This window comes from Sceloporus occidentalis, unplaced genomic scaffold, assembly GCF_023333645.1.
Source record: "Sceloporus occidentalis isolate IW3139 unplaced genomic scaffold, rSceOcc1.0.p SCAF_7, whole genome shotgun sequence".
In the NCBI taxonomy this organism is placed as follows: Eukaryota; Metazoa; Chordata; class Lepidosauria; order Squamata; family Phrynosomatidae; genus Sceloporus; species Sceloporus occidentalis.
In genome coordinates, this window is record NW_028316987.1 from 90141469 (window position 1) to 90164116 (window position 22648).

Sequence of the window (22648 nt, forward strand, 5' to 3'; positions counted from 1 at the left end):
GAAATTTTCCATTTCAAATTGGAAGGTGGAGATGGAGGTGCTTTATTTATTTATTTTTTACCACTATCATAAATTTTTAATTATGGCACCTTCCATTTCTGGTTGTGTTCCAGCGTGGTGTAGTGGTTTGAGCACTGCACTTCGAACCCGGAGTCTGACTTTGGAGACCAGGGTTCAAATTCCAGTTCGGCCATGAAAACTCACGACGTGATCTTGAGCTAGTCACATGCTCCCAGCCTCAGAGGATCTCAATGGTAGCCCCCCTCTGAAGAAACATCAGAGCCGGGATTCAAACTCCAGGTTCATAGTCCAATGCTCAAACCACTACACCATGCTGGAAACCACATTCTCTGACTAGCTTCTTCTAAATTCCAAAATATTTTGATTCCTCCCCTTTTCTCCAGCCCCTTCCTTTCCAACAATCTTGAGGGCCATGATAAGCTGATCTCTGGAGGGAGTGTGGACACAACTACTTTGTCCATCATACATGTGACTCTCCACATGTTAGTGGACTGCAAACTCATCTTAGCCTTAACCAGCAAGCTGGGGGTTGATGTGGTCTGCAGTCTAACAACATCTGAAGAGCCAATTGTTCACCATGCCTGTTCTAGCTACACAAGTTAAGAGCCCTTAACTTGTGGGGCTGTGTCCTACACAGTGACTTCTTGCTCAGAAATAACTTCATGCCAATGTGTGTGTATGGAGCTTGGAGGATACCCTTGTGTATGAAAACAGCACACACATTTGTTGGGGTTGCTTCACCATCCCATAGTGTATATGCATCAGTATTCATGCACTGCCCATGCCTTTTCTTTCACGACTTATGTGTAGAAAACTCATACAAGTCAAGCTACCCTCAACATCCCACTCTATTGTCATGTGTTAATTGGTGGTGAGCATGCAGACAGCTTGTTACACGTAGATAGTTGGCTTTTTATTATTATTATTATCATCATCTTCAAAGATAGCCCCATGCTTAGGAGGAGGAGGAGGAAATTAATGGCTTTTCATTCAATATTTGCAGCCCACACCATTAGTTCGAGTTAATTAGCATTCTTTTCAGATTTGCTTTATTGATCTTCCAACTTCAAACAGCTGTTAGCATCCCATTATTCAACAAGTGGAACAATAGTTGTGAGGGGCAGGGGGTCAGCTGTTTAAACACTGCCAGTGTTGCTCTTGTGCAAATAAAACAACTCATTGGCCATAAGCCAGGCACACCAGGGCAGAGATGTAATACAATAGCTCTGATTAGCATGAAAGAAGCTCCTTTCAAATGGAGTGGAATCTTTGGCCCATAATAACCATCACTGTCAATGGTTGGCTACCTCCAACCCCGGTATTAAAATCTCTTCACTGGCTGCCCATTAGCTTCCGGGCCCAATACAAAGTGTCGGTTATTACCTATAAAGCCCTACATGGCTTGGGCCCGAGCTACTTGAAGGAGCGCCTTCTCCCACATAATCCGCCCCGCACTCTCAGAACATCAGGGAAATTCTTATTAGCATGTCCGAGAGTGAGGTTGTCAACAACTCACAAGAAGTCATATACACCGACAGCACCTACTCTCTGGAATAATCTTCCTGATGAAATCCGAGCCTGCTCCACTTTGGATGCCTTTAAAAAGGCTCTGAAGACACATTTATTCCGACTGGCATATCCGTCTGACTCTTGATTATTAGTCATTACTCTTGATAGACTTGCACATCATTGACTGAAAAGACTCTTGGCTGTGTGTTTTTATGTATATTGAGATTTGTGGATTTTATATTTTTAATCTGTATGTACCTATATTCTTGTTGTACACCGCTTTGATAATTGGAAAAGCAGTATATAAATAAAGTTGTTGTTGTTGTTGTTGTTGTTATTATTATTATTATTATTATTATTATTATTATTATTATTGGACTGCATTCCCAGAATCCCCCAGTAAGCATGGCCATAACTATTTTGATTTGGGAATTATGGGATCTGCAATCCAAACAGTAACATTTCCAAGTGCTGGCTAGCTCTCTGGAAGAGGCAAGAGTTTGACTATAGTCCAGATCCTATCTTCTGAAGGTACAAATGTTCCAAGAACCAATGTACTCCCCTGTATTTGATTATATGCTGCAGCCCAGCTGGGATTATACCACTTCAGATTGCTGGTGGTCAATTGCCATCTCTTCCAGCTTGATTTGTCTCACAGTGTTGTTTCAAAGATTAACTGGGGGAAAGGGGGGGACCTTGTACCTCACACTGAGCTCCTAGGAGGAAGGAGGAAGGTTTGCAATTTAATCAAGAAATGAAAATATGATCTCTTTGGTAGCAAAGTGACATAGTCCAGAACTGCATGGCTTTAAGTCTGCTAGTTGGAGTATGACTCTGGAGAACCGGGTTCGAATCCCTGCTCAGCCATGGAAACCCATTTGGTGACCATGGGTAGCCACACTCTCTCAGCCTCAGAGGATGGCAATGCCAAACCTCCTTCTGAAGGAACTTGCGAAGAAAACCCTGTGATAGGACTGTCTTAGGGTCACGATAAGGCACACAGCAACAACAATAAAACTTGATTGTAGATGCTGTCCAGATTGATGTGAAAAATACCAATTAAAAGAAGTTTTCCTCTGCCCTAATAGGATCTTTTTTAAAAATCCATTTTAGCTAACAGGTTCTTTCTACATGTTCACCGCTGGGGGTTTTTCCTCCCATTTCCAGATTCTGCTTCAATATTATGATTATTTTCTTCTCTGCCCAATGCATGCCCTGAATTTGGCTTCAGATCCATTTCTAGCACCTCTTTGTGTTATCAGAGTTTTCCTGCAGTGATTCCTCCAGATAGCTGATGCAGAGAGCATGCGGTCCAGGCATGTGGAGGAGAAAAGTCCATCTTATCTGTGTATTATATATGTGGGCTGTTGTTGTTTAAGCCCACAATTTGTGTTTATCACTCTGGATCCCTGGTCACAGCAGGTTCTGTCACTTTGTGGGATAAGATTTTGCTTGTCAAAAAAAAATCTGTATCAGCAGAAATAGCACAGGCTGTTACTTCTGCTTTCCTGGGAAAGGCAGAGATTACACAGAAAGCACAACATGATGGTAGGGTACTTTGCCTCTGCCCCAATGTTTTGGGAAATTATTGGCATTGGTATGTGACCCTTGACCATGTAGATGATGGTTACCTAACATCTAAGAACCATGGAAACAGAGTGGGGTAGGGTAGACCAACAACAAGGTACTTTATATCCTCCAACTGTTCTGAACTAGCATGGACAGTCCTGATTTATCCTCGGTCATATGATTTTTTTCAGCTGCTTTGACAATGTCCCAGTTTCTCTGTCCTCCTTTCATTTAGAATCATAGAATTGTAGAATCGTAGAGTTGGAAGAGACCACAAGGGCCATCCAGTCCAACGCCCTGCCATGCAGGAAATCCCAGTCAAAGCATAACTGACAGATGGCCATCCAGCCTCTGTTTAAAGATCTCCAAAGAAGGAGACTCCACTACACTCCAAGGGCGTGTGTTCCACTGTTTTCCAGACCCTTCACCATTTTAGTCGCCCTCCTTTGGACACGCTCCAGTTTCTCAATGTCCTTTTTGAATTGTGGTGCCCAGAACGAGACACAATATTCCAGGTGGGGCCCGACCAAAGCAGAATAGAGTGGCACTATTACTTCTCTTGATCTAGACACTATACTTTTATTGATGCAGCCTAAAATTGCATTGGCCTTTTTAGCTGCCTCATCACACTGTTGACTCATGTTCAACTTGTGGTCTACTTGGACTCCCAGATCCCTTTCACATGTACTTTCATTCAGCCAGGTGTCACCCATCCTATATCTGTGCATTTCATTTTTCTGCCCTAAGTGCAGTACCTTACATTTCTCCGTGTTGAATTTCATTTTGTTAGCTTTGGCCCAGCTTTCTAGTCTATTCAGGTCATTTTGAATCTTGATCCTGTCCTCTGGAGTATTAGCTATTCCTCCTAATTTGGTGTCATCTGTAAATTTGATAAGTATGCCCCCAATTCTATCATCCAAGTCATTGATGCCGATGTTGAATAACACTGGGCCCAGGACAGAGCCCTGTGGGACCCCACTGGTCACTTCTCTCCAGGCTGAAAAATAGCCATTGTTGAGCACCCTTTGGCTTCGGCCGGTCAACCAATTACAAATCCATGTAACAGTTACCTTGTTTAGCCCTCATTTTACAAGTTTGTTTGCAAGAATGTCATGGGGAACTTTGTCAAAGGCCTTACTGAAATCAAGATATACTATATCCACAGCATTCCCTTCATCTACCAAGCTGGTAATTTTATCAAAGAAAGAGATAAGGTTTGTCTGGCATGACTTCTTTCTCTGAAACCTATGTTGACTTTTTGTGATTATGGCATGGCCTTCTAGATGTTCACAGACTCTCTGTTTAATGATCTGCTCCAGAATCTTTCCTGGTATTGAGGTAAGACTAACTGGATGATAATTGTTGGGATAATTTCCCCCCACTGTCCTCCACTTACTTCTACTTCTGCAAACTGAGTTAAAAATGCAAACGGTTTTGCATTCCATTATCTCAGGGGTTAGGAGTGTGGAGAAGAGGAAGGAAATCTTGCCCTTCCCAGTAAGTTCAGGCAAAATCAATGCTGTTTGGCCACCCGTGTCTCAGTTTTCTTATGCAAAATGTTGGAGGGTATTCACTTTCTGAGCGTGCTGGAATCCCAGAGAAAATACTCTGCACGGGAAAACATTTGGGGGAGGGTGTGTGTGTGCAAAAAAAACCCAACCATTTTTTGCACAGAATACCAGTTTCCTTTGGAAAATTCCTTGTATTCAATGCAAAAAGACTGGTTCCTGGATAAAAACCAGTTTTGGCTTAGAAAACTGGATTTTCCCACAAAAATCCACATTTTTCAACACAAAGTAATTTCTTCCTTCACATTTTGGGCCACTTGAATTTAGGGACATTATTGTGGAGGATTTTTTTTTTCTTGCAGTCAAGAGAAAACTACTTTAATTATTCATCCTCACATGAGAGGATTAAGAAGTTGAGGTTTTCAACCTTAACTTGGAATTCAGTCACCACCACTTCAACAAACATGCTGGCTGGATGATGGGCATTGTAGTCTAACACATCAGTAGTTGGAGACGTTTGCTGTTGTCACATCACTACGTTACCTGATTTAGAATGGGCTGATGTTCCAGTTTGCAATGGGTACCATGGTCCTCTCTTTTCTACTTTGCACATACGTTCAGGTATTCATAGCACCAGCTTGGTGTAATGATTTTTAGTGTTGGACTAGGAGCCTGGGACACTATCACACTAGGGCTAGGTTTATCACACTAGGACACAGTTTATCACACTAGGGCTAATTTCAGCATTAAAGAGAGATAAAGCACATTTAAAGCATCCTGCAAATAAACTAAAAATGGCGAGTAATTGAGCAATTGGTTATCACATGCAATTGCACAAATAAAGTGATATCGGAAATGCATTGTCACTGAAATCCCAAAAGTAAAAAGATGCATGTTAATGCTTCTTTGTGATCACTTTAATGGCAGGTTTTCTGTGACATTGTGTGAAATCATTTCATGTGATTACGTAATTTATCTGGGATATTCATGGGATAAATTCCCGATCTCCTAGGTTTCAAATCTCCATCCATCTGGGGAAAACCAATTGTGTGGCCCTAGGTAAGTCCTGCTCTTTGAGCCTCAGAGGAAGACAATGGCCCCCCTCCCCTGAATAAATCGTGCCAACGAAATCCTGTGTTAGGTTTGCTTTAGGTTGCCATAATTTGGAAATGACTTGAAGGCATGTGGCAACAATTCATTGGACACACCATATACCAGTGTGTGTGTTTCTATCGATTTGTAGAAACTCATTTCCCTTTTGGAGGAAAGGAGGAAAGAATGCTGCACTTCAGGCTACTCTGTATATGTATTTCAGCACAGAGAACCTGATTTCAATGTGCCATAATCTGCATGGTGACAACAGGGATGCACATTTCTGCCCCACAAAGCCAACTCAGTCACTGACACAATTCATATGTTTCCCTTCCCCATGAGTTTTAGGGGCTCATTGAGACCAGGATTTAAATCCTGGCTCAGCCATAGAATCCCACTCAGCCATAGAATCAAGTCATATTCTCTCAACCTCAGAGGATGACAATGGCAAACCCCTCTGAAGAATCGTGCTAAGAAAACTCTAAGACAGGTTCACCTTAGGATTGTCATAAGTCGGAAATGACTTGAAGGCACACAACAACAACAACAACAACAACAATCTTCTACTACCTGAAAACCTGCTATGCAGAAGATAGCACAGATGTGTTCTCTGTTGTTCCAGAGAGCAGGACCCAGGACCCATGGATGGAAATGGAAGAGAAGCAGATTTTGGCTCCACATTAGGATAACTGACTTGGCAGTACAACAGTCTGCCTTGAGAAGCAGAAGCCATTCCTTTACTGGAAGTATTTAAATCAAATCTTCAAGGCTATCTGTCAGGGGTGTTGGAGCTGTAAAGATTTCCGCACTGGGCAGAGCACTGGTGCCCTTCAGTTCTAAAATTCAGTCATACTGTGAAGGTAATTCAAGTCCTCTTGTGATCCCAGCCCTTATATATAGCAAGGGGCTGTGAGTGCACAATTGCTTATAAAGATTGGTCATGTTCACTTGCAGAACAAAGATACTGAACTGGATTGGCAGGAAAAAGGGAAGAAGATAACACAAAAAGGCTGAGAAGCACTGGGTTACTACAAAAAAAAAAAGAAGGCCAACAATACAGATGTTACAAAAGATATCTATCTCTGTTTTCCCTAGAGTGGGGAAAATCCTGCAGGCATCTAAGAAGACAAAGATCTGTCTGGATCAGCAAAAGATTTGCAACCGTTCCTTAAGACATCTTCAAAATACAGCCACAAAATAGAAATTTGTAGCACAGAAATGGGTTCTTTTAAGAGCTGATCCACATGATCAGAAAAATCACAATTCAGTGGTTGCTGAATGTACTCAGCTCCTCCTTAACTGTACCTATGATTTGGGCTCTTCTTGCACTAGGATTATAACCAGAACTTTTGCAATCCAGCGCTAAAGGGGTAAGGAAAATGGTTGCAAAACAGCCAGATCATAAATGTAGATAGCTGGAAATGCTTAGAATATAACTGTATTAAATATTAATAAAATACAATTGAATTTTATAGGGCTTTTCGATTATCCCATGGATTATGTATTCATTGGCAAGAATACTGAAAAATGGGAGCGAGTTTACTTTTTCAAGTCAAATATTGCTTGCAGGTTTTCTTTACATCCAAGTGAGGAACTGGGCTAGAAACTAAAACATACTTCATCAAATAAAAGCTGAACATTCCAGGTAAGAGCTGAGATTATCCTTAGGGAACAGGCTCCCTAAAGGTTTTGCACTCAGAGAACTTGAATATTGGGGCAAGGCTAGACTCCATTATCTGATATGCTTTTCTTTCTTTTCAATTAATTTTTAATATCATAATCAGGCACTGTTATCAATTACCCATGTATAATTACAAACTCAGTTCAAATAAGCTTAGCTGTAAGTAACAAGATATGGTTACAATGTGTTGGTCCAAAATGATATATATTTCAATGGAGTTCTATGGCCAAAGTTCATTTCTGAAGCAAACATGATAAAATAATACCATGTCATTTCAAAATTATCCTCTATAATCTCTCCTCTTGCCTTACGGGTTCTACGGGTTCTCTGTTTTTAATATCAAGGCCAGCTTCCAAACTCTATCTAGCCATCTGCTGCTTTGCTATATGCAAGGTTTTTTTTTTTAAAGTAGCCACAAGAAAGCATTCAAATTTTTGAATTCTCTGTTCTCCTCTGTAGTAGAGTTCATTGTAAAGTTAAGGGTGCCCTCTACAAGCTCACAATGGTGGTCTTCTATGGTCTGTGGGTAATAATCTGTGGCAGTTAGATTGTGGCCACAATCTTTGTTTCCAACAATCTTCAGGAAACTGAGTTAGTCCAGGACACTGTGAAGGTGTGTCACCACCTACTTTTGGGATAGCAGACAATTTCTCCCCTAAATGCCTGGGAATGAGTCATGTCTGAGCATATCTGGAACTGTTAGAAACAAAGGTGATGGCCATAAGTCAATTACCATTGCTAAGGGACATTCTTTAGGTTATGAAGCCTATTAGCTTCTGGGCCCGGTACAAGGTGTTGGTTATTACCTTTAAAGCCCTAAATGGCTTGGTCCAAGCTATCTCAGGGACCGCCTCCTCCCGTACAATCCTCCCCGCACTCTCCGGTCCTCTGGGAAGAACTTACTGCAGCCTCTAAAATCTAGGCTTGCAGCGACCTCCCAGAGGGCGTTCTCTGCTGTCGCCCCCAAACTCTGGAACGACCTGCCAGATGAGATCCGTCAGTTGATATCATTAGACGGCTTTAAAAAAGCTGTCAAGACGGATCTCTTCCGGCAGGCCTTTCCAGATTAACCATCCCGGCCCGGGCTCCCTGATCCCCTCTTTCCTCTCGTGGCCCCATCTTTAGTGATGGTTGAGGATCTCGAGAGGGACACCAGGGTTTTTAGTTTGTTTTAATTATGTTTTATGCTTTGACATTGTATTTTTAATCTGTCATATTTTTTAATACCTTCTTAAGGAGGGGAGGGATTATAATGTTTTTAATTTTATATCTTACTCTTGTTATATTTACTGTTGTCAACCGCCCGGATTGGTTCGCCACAGGGCGGTATACAAATAATAATAATAATAATAATAATAATAATAATAATTATTATTATGAAGTTTTTGCAAAGACCTAGGACAGCAATCTATAATGGATTTAGCTGGGACATTATTCTGTAACTGCCTGAGGATGCCACTCACTCATGCCATATCTGGTTTAACTGGCATAGTTTTGCAAGCTTGGAACCATGCGACTTTGTGATTATGCAGCTCAGGTCTCGGGGGGGGGGGGGAATCAAAGGAAGCACAACAAACACTGGTTACATGAAGACCATTGACTAGAAAGTCATACCTCTTGCTCTTTCTTCAGTGCCTCCATGGCTTCGCGAAACTTCCTCTCCTTTGCCTCCATTTCAGCAATGGTGGCTTGGTTCTGCTCTTCATATGCCATGGCCACCACAGCCAAGATCAAGTTGACCAGATAAAAGGAGCCCAAAAAGATGACCAGCATGAAAAACAACATGTAGATCTTGCCAGCAGATCTAAGGGTCTGGACAAACAAAATGAGAAAGAGATATGTTTCACATTAAAAAAAATACTAGATTTAACAGTGTTATCAGTGTGATGCATGGCAACCCTGGATCAATGCCTGCATCTTGTAGATACAGGCAACTAGTGGCTTCTATCTCACTGGGGGCAAACTTTAAAGGAGCTATCAAGGATGCTGAACTCATCTCCAAAATGAGTTCAGATCCTGGGTAGCTTAAAGTTCAGCCTCACTCAGAGTGGATCCATCACCCCACTGACATGGGATACTATCAGCTACCAATGGGTAAGCCCTATTAGCAGGATGGAGAAGATGCGGTCACTTAGCAACTTAAGGTATGCCATTTTTCCAGGGTTGTACAGTAGAGGTGGAAAGGCAGGCAAAAGTCTTTCAGTTCTATGTAGCTCATTTTTCTGTTGCCTTACCGTCCTCATTACCACTGCAGCCATGGCCTTTTTCCTCCATCTTCTGCTGCATGCCTACACTGGCATAGTTACACTGATACAATACACCAACAGATTCTAGCCAAAAGCAGACACATTTATTTCCTGCTCTTACAATAGAACAGTGGATCATGTTTGTATGAGGATTTCCTACTGGAATATCCCCACCCACCCCCCAAAAATGGGATAATATCTGAAAACTCTATATATAGAGAATAAATCCACAAGTTCACTTGATTTATGTATTTGGTTGTTTGTTGTTAACTTACGATAATGGGGATGACAACTGGAACCTGTGTAAAGGGCATTTGGATGATGCTCATTTTAGAGAGATTCCTTCCCCATGATGCAGCACCAAATGCAGAGGGTGAAATGTGAGGGGATTGATTGCAAAGACCTTCCCCAGCCAGTTGGCACCCATAATCCTCGACTTCTGCCAAAATGACTGGCTCTACTCATCTGATGTACCACAGTCCTGTTACTCCATGTGAAAGAAGTGAGGCTTGAAACATTGGCTAGCATCTTCTTATTGAATTACAGTGATGTACACTGGATTTGCGCCATTGCAGCCACTTTTATAATGGTTATACAGGTCAGAATTCTCTTCTGACCCCAATGACTGAAATCCTCCCAAAGCTCACCTTGTAAGAAATGCAGTCCCCACTCCTAGTCATTGCTGTGTTGTCTGAGAGTAGGGAGTGCTTCCAGCTATTTTCTTGTCGCTGGAAACACTGAAGGGGTGTCATCCGAAAAGAACTCACAAGGACCTCTGGAAGTCTCTGCAGATGCCTGTCATGGTGTGTCCAGCTACAAGAAAATAGCTGGATATGTCCCTCCTCATTCCCATGCTGTCTCACAAAAGGGAAATTATTGTGTTGGGAAGACAGATCTGTGCTTCTTACAAGGTGAGTTTTTGAGAGGTAGCATCAGGAAACATCGCTACAGAGACGTAGCTACGTGATATATGTACATCCCCAAAATGCAGGAAATTGGCCATTATTTTTGGATGACACTGCTCATAATCTCCTAGTCAATGTGGCCTTGTGCTTTGCTGCCTTGGGGATTTTGGGAACTAACTATTCTAAATGTTAGAGGGAAACTATAATGGCAACCAACTCAGGACTCTTAAGTACACTGTTTCACCATTTTCTTCCTATAAAGTATAAACAGATTGTAAAGAGTTTCAGTTGAGATTAAATGAGTCATCTACCTGTTGGTAAAGGCGCTCCCAGTAATCCTGTGTCATGAGGCGAAACAAGGAGAGAAAGGCCCAGCCAAAAGTATCAAAGCTTGTGTAGCCATGGTCAGGATTTTCACCTGCTCTGAGACACCGATACCCTTTTGGACAGGAACTGCAGAGAAACAAAACAAAACAAAACAAAACAAAATGAGGAAGAATAAAGGCTAGGACTGGCTACACTACTGGTCCTGAAATCACCAGCATCATTGGCAAATATTGAAAGAAGGCAGGCCTGACCCATAATGTCCTGCTGCCTAAAGCAAAGCATCAAAATGTGTGTTTAAAATGCTAGTGGCAAGCTTTTTTTAAAAAGTAATTTTTGTAGAGTACAGTTCCCAGAATGTCCCAGCCAGCAAAATCAACTGGAGATTCTGAGAATTATAAGCCAGAAAAGCAAAGTTGCCAAGCTCTGCAGCATTAATAATTCTTGCTGTATCATTCAAAACATCTGCCTCCATCTCTCCCCCAAATCTTGCTGCCTGAAGTTTTCTTTCCTTTGCGGCATGCCGCAAAACACACACACACACACACACACACACACACACACACCAGAGAAAAGTACCAGTCTGAACACACCCAATCTTGTTTGAGTTTGGAAGCTATGCAACCTGAGGCCTGGTTAATATTTGGAATTAACCATCAAGGAGTTCTAGAGATCCCCAGGTAAGAACCCTGGCTAAAACTCCGGGGAGCTGCTGTCAGTCAGATATGACAATACTAGGTTAGATGGTCCAATGGTTGCAGTCTGTATATATACATATACAGTAGTTTTGAATTGATTTGTAACATTGGCTATATCTTTGATGCTCTACTATACCAGGAGATGTAGTGTAAAGTTCAACCCAAGTAGAACTGCAATACATCTCCCGTACCTTCCTTCTTCAGCCCCCCTCCACAGCCATTGAGTGACCAGTGGAGAGTGTGGGGTGGTAGGGAAGAATTTGGCTTATCACCTATAACCAGCAACTTAACAATGTCATTGTCCAGAAGCTCTGGCAGTCTAGGAGGAGGTCTGCAAGGTTTGGGAAGAGGAGGTCTGGGGGATAACCGTCGTTCTGCATCTGGCTTTGGCAAGCATGGGTGAGTGTAGCCGTCAAAAGACAAACGACAAAAAATGTTTTTTAAAGCTTCCCACCCCATTCCCCCATCTAGGGCATTTACACCACTTTTGGAGAGGTATGCAGTCCACTGCAGGATTCATGGTACACTTCTATGGGACTCCATGATTCCTTGGACTACATCTGGAAAGACTTTGAAAGAAACCTACAGGCTTTGATTTAAGTCTTCATCATTCAAGTTTCTAGCAAGTTTCATTCTGGAAAGCATACAATTCTCAGGCGGAAGAATAAAGCTTGTCAAATGATCAATTTATCTATTTATCTACAAGATCTGGAAATGCCAGCATATTCCATTAGCATAAAACATCTTTCCAAAGGAACAGACACCACACAATTAAACACAACAAAAAACACAGTTTGATTGATAAAGGACAGTTAAGAGCATCAATCTACCCATCTATCCGGCTATTTGGCCCCTCCTCAATAACAGAGGCAAGCACATATATAGGACACTTAAAAGGTCTCTTTACCTAATCAAAAACAGAAATAGACATCCCTGATATTAACAGCTATGGGTAAACATGATGAGCTGAGAAAGCTTTGTATGGGAAGGAGTCAGGTAACTCAGGAGACCAGGGTTCAGTTCCTTGAATCCCACTGTGGGAGAAAGTCAGGATATAGATCGTGGAATAAAATAACATAAATTCCCTGCTTGGCCATGAAACCCACTGAGTGACCTTGGTCAAGTCACATACTCTCAGCCTCAGGGGAAGGCAATGGCAAACTTCCTCTGAGTAAATCTTGCCAAGAACACCCCATGATAGGTTTGTCTTAGGGTCACCATAAGGTGGAAATGACTTGAAGGCACACAGCAATGACAAACCCATAGGAAGAGCAACCAGATTTATCAATCATCATAAGTCATACAGAAGAGTATTGTGGAAACTTCCCAGTGTTCAGCAGTGCACCTCTGAACAGACCAACAATGGAGAAGATACATTGCCATGCTTGTGAACTTCTTAGAGGCACCTGGCAGAAACAAGATAATAAACTATAGAAGCTTAGGGAAGTTTACTTTTTGGGGACTACAGTTCCCAGAAGCTCATGGGGTTTCTACGCTGGCTGATGGTTTCTAGAATTCATAATCCAAAACAGTAACTCCCCCAAACTCTGTATTAGCTAGGTTCCTGATGGTTCTCAAAGGTGAGGAAAGTGTGGACTACAGGCTGCATGTGGCTCCTGAATTGCCCTCAGACCCCCCAAGTCCACACACACACACACACACACACACACACACACGTGATTATTCACTTAAAAACCATGCCCAAAGACACCCCTCAAACATGAAATGATATATGCAAAAGTATGTAAAAATGCATTTCCACACCTCCCTGAATCCGCCCCCCAGAATTCCCAACCAATACATATGCTCAATACTTTCCAGCCACACACCAGTCAAAATGGCAACCAGAAGTGTTGTTATGTCACTTCTGATAACCATTTTGGCTTTATACAGCCAAGCATGGAGGCATCTGAGAGCACCCAAGGAGGGACGGGGAAAACTGACCCCAATACCTGCATAGTTGTCCACTCCTGATCTAGTAGAATGCTAACTGCTTTCCTTGACACTGCAGAAATAATGCAGTTTGAAACCTCTCAAACTGCCACAGCTGAATAATGCTGTGCTAATGCAACCTTATATAATTAAAAGAAAATGTGAAGGCTAAAATGTTGAACCTGGGCCAGCCAACCAACCAACTCTGCCATGTGATCCACCCTTCAGTCCACTCCTCAATAGGGTTTGGCAGGGAGATTCTGGGAGTTGCCATTCTAAAATCTAACTTCCCAAGCTCTGTCCCTGGGCACCAGAACATTTACAGCGTTAAAGATGATTGCACTAATACAAAATTATCTCTTTGGGATCAAACACAGAATCCTATAATAAGCTTTAGCAATCAAATATGAAATATTTTGCATACAAAAATGTTTAAAAATAGTGTCTAACAGGTACCTGGTTTTTTAAAATGTGCTTACAGGGATTTTCTAATGAAACACTCCAGCAGCAACCACAAGAATAGTATCCGTAAAGAGGTTTTAAAAATAGCTGTGAGATTTACAGGAGAACTTTCTACGGCCTTGTTCTCTATCTAAATTACTGGTATTTAGAGAGCGTGGCAAAACAATACACTGGCAAACCCCGCAAAGTACGATGCATCACCCTACTATAGAACATTAAAAAAATCACTTTGGCCTCTGTCTATAAATGAAAATTTGGGTCTGAGTAATTAAGGTTTCTATAGCAACTATCACTAGGATGTATTTGACAAAGGTGCTTTCCTGTGATGTCTTCTACGTTGTCCCACTGCCTTAATTTCTTCCCTCGATGTTTGCCAAAGCAGCTTTGTTGATAATTTCAATACTTGCAAAAGGCCAATGTTTTTCAAACCTAGCAGAAAGGTAGTGTAAGATTGTCTTTTCAACCTCCTCCATCCACTGGTCCAGAGGCGAGGTTCCTAAACCTTTAACCAGTGGCAGGTTCTGGACCCTATATCAGCAGGGCAGTGAATCCACTCCAGGATTTAGACTGCATCTGCACTTCAGAAAGAATGCAGTTTGAATACCACTTTAACTGTCATGGCTCAGTGTTATGGAATTTTGGGAACTGTAGTTTTGCAAAATATTTAGCCTTCTCTGTCAGAGAGCTCTGCTGCCACAACAAACTACAACTCTCAGGATTCCACAACATTAGGCCAAGGCAGTTAAAGTTGTTTCAAACTGTATTATTGCTGCAGTGCGAATGCATCCCAAGAGAAGAGCAACAGCATTAGCAAGTACAGTTCTGTACTGCTTATCAGTGAACTAGCACTCTTTAAGCAGTTTACAATGTGTAAGCCAATTGTCCCCAACAAGCTGGATACTCATTTTACTGAACTATGAAAGGATGGAAGGCCGATTGGACCCTGTAGCCCTGCCTGGGATTAGACTCACAAGCTTGAGGCTGTGAATGCCAACAATACCGGTATTTTACTACTGCACCACCAGGATACCAACTGGACCCTCTGTCTGTTCTAAAAGTGGCCTCTTCTAACTTTATAAGACCTTATAATAATGAGAGCACAGTTTTACAAATTCAGTGACCAAGTCACATCTCAGAAGTTGTTTCTTCATCATTAAATCCCCCGGAAATAGGGAGACATACAGTGCCAAACAACCAAGCCATGTTATTCCCCATCACTGTGTATGGATGTGAGAGCAGGACCATGAAAAAAGAAGATTAAAAATAAAATCAACTAATTTGAGATGTGCTGCTGGAGAACAGTGTTAACTGCTGAAGATACTGTGGACAGCCAGAAAGACAAACAAATGGGTCCTTCAAGAGATCAAGCATGAATTCTCATTGAAAACATGATTAAACTTAGGCTGTTATACTATGGCCACATTAGAAAAGGCAATAATGCTAGGAAAGGTGGCAATCTAGATGGATAGACTCAATCAGAGAGGCCAGAGGCCTGGATTTACTGAATCTAAGTAAAGCAATGGAAGACTGTGGGTCTTGGAGATGTCTCATTGACAGGGTCACCATGAGTCAAGGCCAGTGTGAGGCCAGTTAACAACAACAACAACAACAACAACAACAACAACAACAACAACAACAGTGCCTTCTTCATGTTCTCCTGTCCACCTTTCAGGGATGCAAATCAGCATAAGGATTTGAAACGTTTTCACTTGGTTGGGCAAGATTACAAGCATTTTGTACACTTTTCAAAGTCCCTCCCCCCCCCCCCCCCTTTTTGGTAAGTTTAATGAAAACCTCATTTGCACAAAACATTTTCTTTCTGTCTTTCTTTCTTTGCACAACCAAAATTTTCATGAAAAAAGTCCCAGAAGCTGAAAAATTTCATGGTGGTTGGACAGTTTTCAATGAGATGTCTTGATGTGGCAGAACATTTCCCCTACAACCCTATGCTCATTCTGTCACATACTCCTTTTCATGTGTACTTGCAGCCCCATAAAGCTACAGTCATTAGGACTTATGTAAGTAATGACTAACAAGTCCCTGTCATTACAATGAATCTACTCTCTTTGGGCCCAATACTGGATTTATCCTATTTCCATAATCAGAAATTCTGTCTTTGCAGGCCTCCTGACACGTAGGCAGAAGAACTAAGTGTCTATGGCATGCCAAAGACCAAGCATGGCACAGTGATGGAGTGTGTCCCCACAATGCTTAACATGCACAGATACACGGAAAAATGCATAAGAACTGACAAACATCTGAAGATGGCAGCTGTCAGTCTACTTTGTAACAATCCTATTTGGATCTCAATAATTAGATGTCATTGAAGCATGTTCCAAAGGACTTTAAAAACATGGCGCTGTTATTCCATCTCCCAGGGCAGAATGCTAGAATTAATCATCATTCAAGTTCTCCCTTGTATTTCTGATGCCTCACTTGTATTTCCATCTTCTTTCCTTTGTTTTTTTAAAAAGCACTAATCCATAACACCAAACACATTATCAAGTTTCTAGTGGGAGAGAAAAAAAATTAATAGATTGAGAAAGAACTGGTAATAAGACTCCAAAAGAATGTGGCTTTGAACAAGCAGGACACATCATCCTGTCTCCCCCACTGTTTGGAAAATTGTATTATCGTGCCTGGAAAGTTTCATCATTGTCGCTGCTTCTATTATTACTGACCCTCAGAAGGGGAAATCCCCATCTTCCTGCAGCTAAGACAGAACTGAACTAATAATGATGCATTAACGTATATACTTGACTATAAGTCGACCTCATATATAAGTTGAGGGCAAGTTTTGGGGCCAGAATTATGGATTTTGATATGAACCGTGGATAAGTCAAGGGTAAAATTTAGGCGCGTGTAATGAGGGATGTAAAGGACGAAGTAAAGGAAAACAATGCCAAAGAACTTACAAAATTCCAGCAGGCATAACTATTTGTGCTCATACTAAAGGCTAGATGGCTCAGAGAGTAGAAAGGGGTCAGTGCTTCCAGGGCAGATTAAACTTTTGCCTTTCACCATATATGTGTGTTTGTCTTAAAATACAGTGTACCCGTGTCATACGGGGCTTCCAGCATACGCTGGAAGCCGTGCCGGAAAGACTTCTCCCGCGCCCTGGAAGAAGCAATGGGGTGTGTGCCATGGGAACGAGCCCCATTATTTCTAATGGGAGTTGAGTTTACGTATTTTTTCCCTTACACAGCGGGGTCCAGAACAGATCCCCCACGTAAGGGAAGGGCCAACTGTACAGTACTTATATTGACCCATGGATAAATTGACTCATGTTTTTTGGGTCAATTTTTAAATCTGAATTTCTAGACTTATACATGATCATATACAGTAGATCCAAACTAAATCAGCTGAACTATGGTTGAAATATTAGGAAATATTAGGAATTACTGAACTTGTAGAGGTTTACTTCTGAGTAAGCATGAATAAGATTCTGTAAGAGATACTGGAGAATTTTGTTTGGTCCACATTTTTAAATGGAGCTTGAGAAAGTTACTTTTTTAGACTACGGTTCCCAGAATCCCCTAGCCAGTATAACCACTGACTTTTCAAGCTTTGTTTTTGTTGTGTGTCTTCAAATCGTCTCCATCTTACAGATAGCCTAAGATGACCCTATCATGAGGTTTTCTTGGAAAGTTCCTTCACAGGGGGGTTTGCCATTGCTAACCTCTGAGGCTGTGAGATTGTGACTTGTTTCCATGGCTGAATGGCAATTCAAACCCTGGTTTCTAGCATTCTAGTCGAATGCTTCAACCACACCACCATGTTGGCTCACTGGTTTTAAAAGTAAATCAAGCGAATTCACATTTCCTCAATGAATATGCAGAATGCATTTGTCTTTCAGATTCTGTAGTTTTCTGAATTTTGTGATCCTGGCTCAAAAATTATGTACCAAAATGTGTAATAGGGAAAGGCATAAACTGGGAAAAGGTCCATGCAAAAATCTTGTTATTAGCTAAAGCTGCATTTAAATCATAAGTATGGGCATATTAAAATAAATGTGGGTCTTTGCATATTTTCAAAATGACAAAACAATTTGGAAATCAGACAGAACAGACATAGAAATGAATAAGTTCCAAAAAGACATAGACCAGATATTGACTGATTCATAGATCCCTAGGTTGTGTTGCCCATTTCTGCTGAAACCAATGTAACAATTTAGTTGCGACAACTCAGCTGGCGGCCCCTCACTTTCATGGGACCCTGTTTCAACTAACTGAGTCTGGATCTAACCCATCTGTGAAGGCAGGGTGATCGTTTTCACATGAACAGGAATATGTGACAGAATGGACATAGGGTTGTGGGGAAGATGTTCTACCATATCTCCCTTGCTCCACCATACTTCTTTTCCCCACCCATCCCCTCCTCAATAGAATAAGAAAAAAATTCAAAGATCCCTGAATTCTAGGTATCATGAAAGCAGTAGGAAAATATATCACATACATTAATTCATACAAAAAAGCTGTTCTACTGGTTCAAAAATGACATTAACATCAGCAGTGCTACCACTATCAATGTGTAACCTGTGAATTCTTATGAATACAAGATCTGTTATGACAGTTTTACTAATACTTCTTCTTTCAGCTACCACTAAGCAATACTTACCCAGCATCCGAGCTGTTCCCACACAATAGCGGATCTGTTGTGCCCTCTTTAATGTAGTGGTTCACTGTAATTTAAAAAACAACGACACTATTGTCAGTTTCCAAAATTTTAGCAAAAGCTCTGAAAAAACATGCCAAGAAAATCCTATGACAAGGTCACCTTAGGATCACCATGAGTCAGAAATGACTTGGACACACACAACAATAATACTATATATACTTAACTATAAATCCATCTCATGTATGTCAAGGGAAGGTTTTGGAGCCAAAACTATGGGTTTTGATATGACTCTCTAAATGCCTTTTTTTCTGGACAAAAATGGCATCCAGAAGTGACTTGATGTCATTTCCAGTGTGGGGGAAAACTAGCCCCCGACACCTAACACTTATGTCCACCTCTGGTGTAGCCCAACACATCTGGAGGGCACCAGTTCAGAGAAAGACAGACTATATTCAGATCTCTGAACTTTACTTGGGGAAATTGGTACATGTGTGTGCACCTTCAAGTCACCTGTCAACTTATGGCAACCTTGGGAATTTCATTGCGTTTTCTTATGGGATACTCAGAAGAGGTTTCCCTTTGACTTCCTCTAACTGTAGCCTCCAGCGCCTGGTATTCCTTGGTGATCCCCTTCCAAGCATTAACCACACCTGGACCTGCTTAGCTTCCAAGAGTAGATAGGATCTGGTGTCTTCAGAATATTTAGGCAGTCACTTTGAGGATCATAGTACACCTTCCAGAATCTACCGGCTGCCATCCTGGCTGGGGGATTCTGGAAGATCTGGTCCAAAAAGGACCATTCCCATCATGTGACACCAATTTAGAGACTAGCAGAATGAGAGAAATACTTCTTGCCCCTTTACTTCTCAGCCAGCTGGATTAAAGTGAGATGAGGAATTGAAGCCATAAGAAGCAAAATGCTGGGAAAACACTTTAGCCACTGGACATACAAAACCTGCAATTGTCTTGGTTTGGCAGGTACAGTCCCAGTTAATCCTCTATCCTCCCATTTTGTCAGCTGCTTTTGAAACATCCCAGTTTCTCATTCCTCTCTCCACTGTCCCTCTTTGTCCTCAGCTTACTTCAATTGCTGAAAACAAGCTCAAAGCGCAAAAATAGTTTGCACTCGCTTAACTCTGCAGGGAGAAGAAAAGAGGAGAATGAGGAATCTTGTCCTTCCCAGTAGGCTCAGACAGAAGCAAACTGCTGCACCCTTTCTATCTCTTGTGTTCTTCCTCACTAATAATTGTTGCTTTCTTGACTTCACTCGGTTGTTCTTGGCCACACGTGTCCACCTTTTCATGTGTGAAACGTTGCAGGGTACACTATTGCTAGAGCCATGAAAAGAGCTTGAGAGGAAATTTAGGACACTTTTGCAGCCCAAACTGCCTCCGCCTTCATTCCGAGCCACAATCCAGGCTCTTTAAAAAAAACCATCTAATCCTTAGTTAATACAAAAGGACCCAAAGAGAACCTTATTTCCAGAGGAGTTGCATTATTTTAGAATCGATAAAGAGCAGCTATTTGCTCAAGTATTCTTCTTGTTGGCTTTTTTCTCTCCTCACCACACTGGAGAGATGCTGGGTGTGATGGTGCTGAGTGGAACTTAGCTGTCTTGGGATGTGACAAGGCGCCTATAAAGCAAAACAGCATGACCGCAGCAGGAAGGAATGCACAGTGAACAGCCTCGTGCCAGTTACAGGACAGATAAAAGATAAAAGGGCCATGCATGCTTTCCTCCCTTCCAAACCTGGAGCAGTTCCATTCAAGGGGAAATTGCTCTGGGGTAACATAAATGCAGGGACTGTTATTTGGGGACATTTGGCTTATTTATATCTATCTGCCGAACACGGGACAAGGCGACATGCACAGTGGAACGAGGTTATGCAGCCCTGCGGTGGTAAAGGGGAACTGTAGCACTTCAGCTTGCAAAAGGTGATGCCAGCCCAAATTTCCATGTTCTTTTATATTGAAATACGAACAACAGCAATAACAACTCTCCCTGAAGGCAGAAAGCTAGCACAGAAGGGTACAGATTTCACTGTTATCTCCCTAAGATTCCAGTTCTCAACTCACAAAATTTTAACAGGGAGAGCATAAAAAGAGCAACTCCTCACCTGGCAACTGATTTTCCCCCTTAGGAAAAAGTTCCCAAATCACCTTTTAAAAGGCAAAAGAGAGGCCATGATTTACCAGGAACCAGGGTGGGAGAGAGAGGATCCATAAAGTGGAAATATGTTCTTGTTTGCCTTCAAGTCATTTCTGACATGGTGCCCCTAAAGCTACTCTATCATAGATTTTCTTGGGCAAGAATTTTCAGAGGGGGTTTGCCATTGCCCTCCCCTGAGACTGGGAGAGTGTGACTGGCCCAAGGTTTCATGGCTGAGTGGGGAATCAAATCCTAGTCTCCAGAGTCACAGTCCAACATTCAAACGACTACGCCATGCATACAAGTACATTATCCCATAGTTGCAGGTCACACTAGTCTCATTCTTAAGAAAATGCTCTTTGGCATCTGATTCTTAAGGAGATATTCTTTGGCTTTGGTTTGCTTCCCCATCTCCTTGGCCTTTGAAAAGCCGCCACCTTTCCTGACAGATTAGCAGAAACAGGTTTCCCAGAGATCTGAAAACATTCCTTCCCTCTGGCAGGTAACTCATCCTCCTCTCAAGCAGAGGTGCAGAATCTGCCAGTACAACTTTCCAGCCACATGAATAATTGGGTTCGAAAGCCAGCCTTTTGAATGACAAAGGAGCCTGAGTCACAGCAGCATGAGTGCCTCGTGCAATGCAGAGAAGAGACGATGCCAGAGAGGAAATCATGTAGGTGAGAGACCAGACGGCCTTTGAGCTGGCAAAGGAACACCCATTGCCAAGACGAGGAGGGTCGAAAATGTCAGTCAACTGGCAATGGAGTACATCCCATCATCAACTCTATGATTCTATGATTCACCAGGGTCACCCCTAACACCCTGTGAAAAGTCACCTCAGGCCGTGAAGTCCACAGAGAGGCAAAGGTACCATCCCCCCTCAATCCAGGAGGACTGGTTCTGCTTTAGAAAGCAGCCACTATAAGCAGCTCTTCAGAATCGACCCTTTGAATGCTTGACTTTTAGGGTCCTCAGAGACAAGGCATTATGGGAGGGATGAGCTGGGATATCTAGTGGTGTCACTAGCTTTGGTGTCACCTGGTGCAAGGGAGCTGCTGGTGGGGCATGGTCTGCCACATCCACTCCCACTGCCTCACTCGCCAGCCCCCCCCCCAGTTGCCTGACGGTCCATCACCTGCACAGTGGCAGCAGTGGTTTCCCCTACCTCTTCTCCCTTCCCGCTGCCTCACTCACTCTATCATTTGCCACCAAGGATGGCTGAAGAGGAAGTCAAGCAACAGAGGAAGAGGAAGGGTGAACACTCACCCCTGTCGCTGCTCCACTATCTGGCTTTCACCCTGTGAAGTTCACCCCTCCTACTCCTCTGTTGCTCATCTTCCTTCTCAGGGAGAGAGTCAAGCAGCAGAGAAGGGGCATGTTCCAGGCACAACAGCACTAACCCATACACACATCCCCCTGCAGCAGAAGGAAGGCCTGACCAGGTGTCACTCCTCATCTAAGAAATCATCCCTTGCACCAGGTGACACCAAAGCTACACTCCCCACACTCCCCACACTCCCCCAATGATGCCAGTGAGTATATCATCTCTACATAACTTTTCCAAGCATTCATCTGCACTCCCTGTTTTCTGCAGCTATACCAGGGACCTCCAGTGTAGATGTACTCCTTTTGAAAGGGATTCCATAAGCACAGTTGGCCCTCAGCTTCTATGGATTCTGCATCCACGGATTCAACAAACTATGATTCAAAAATATTCACACAATTTAAAAAAATCAAAAAAAGAAGGAAACGGGGAAAAAAATCAAAGCTTGAATTTGCCATTTTATATAAGCAATGCCATTTTAATATACAGTGCGTCCTCGCCTTACGCGGGGGATGCGTTCCGGATCCCTCCGCGTAAGGCGAATTCCGCCTATGCTCAAGCCCCATTGGAAACAATGGGGCTCGTGCGCGGCGGCGCGGGTGTGCGCGGGT

At 42.4% G+C, this 22648-nt stretch overlaps 1 protein-coding gene across 4 annotated transcripts in view; it reads right to left on the reverse strand.

Annotated features, from left to right (window-relative positions):
• SCN5A (sodium voltage-gated channel alpha subunit 5) overlaps window positions 1-22648 on the reverse strand; it is a 334766-nt gene that overhangs the window by 164804 nt on the left and 147314 nt on the right. For all 4 annotated transcript variants that reach the window (XM_089533641.1, XM_089533640.1, XM_089533639.1 and 1 more), the window contains 3 exons: window positions 18565-18628; window positions 10843-10984; window positions 8995-9192 (listed from right to left, as the gene is read on the reverse strand). In XM_089533641.1, the coding sequence (XP_089389767.1) occupies window positions 8995-9192; window positions 10843-10984; window positions 18565-18628 (404 nt within the window). The remainder of the gene's footprint in view (window positions 1-8994; window positions 9193-10842; window positions 10985-18564; window positions 18629-22648) is intronic.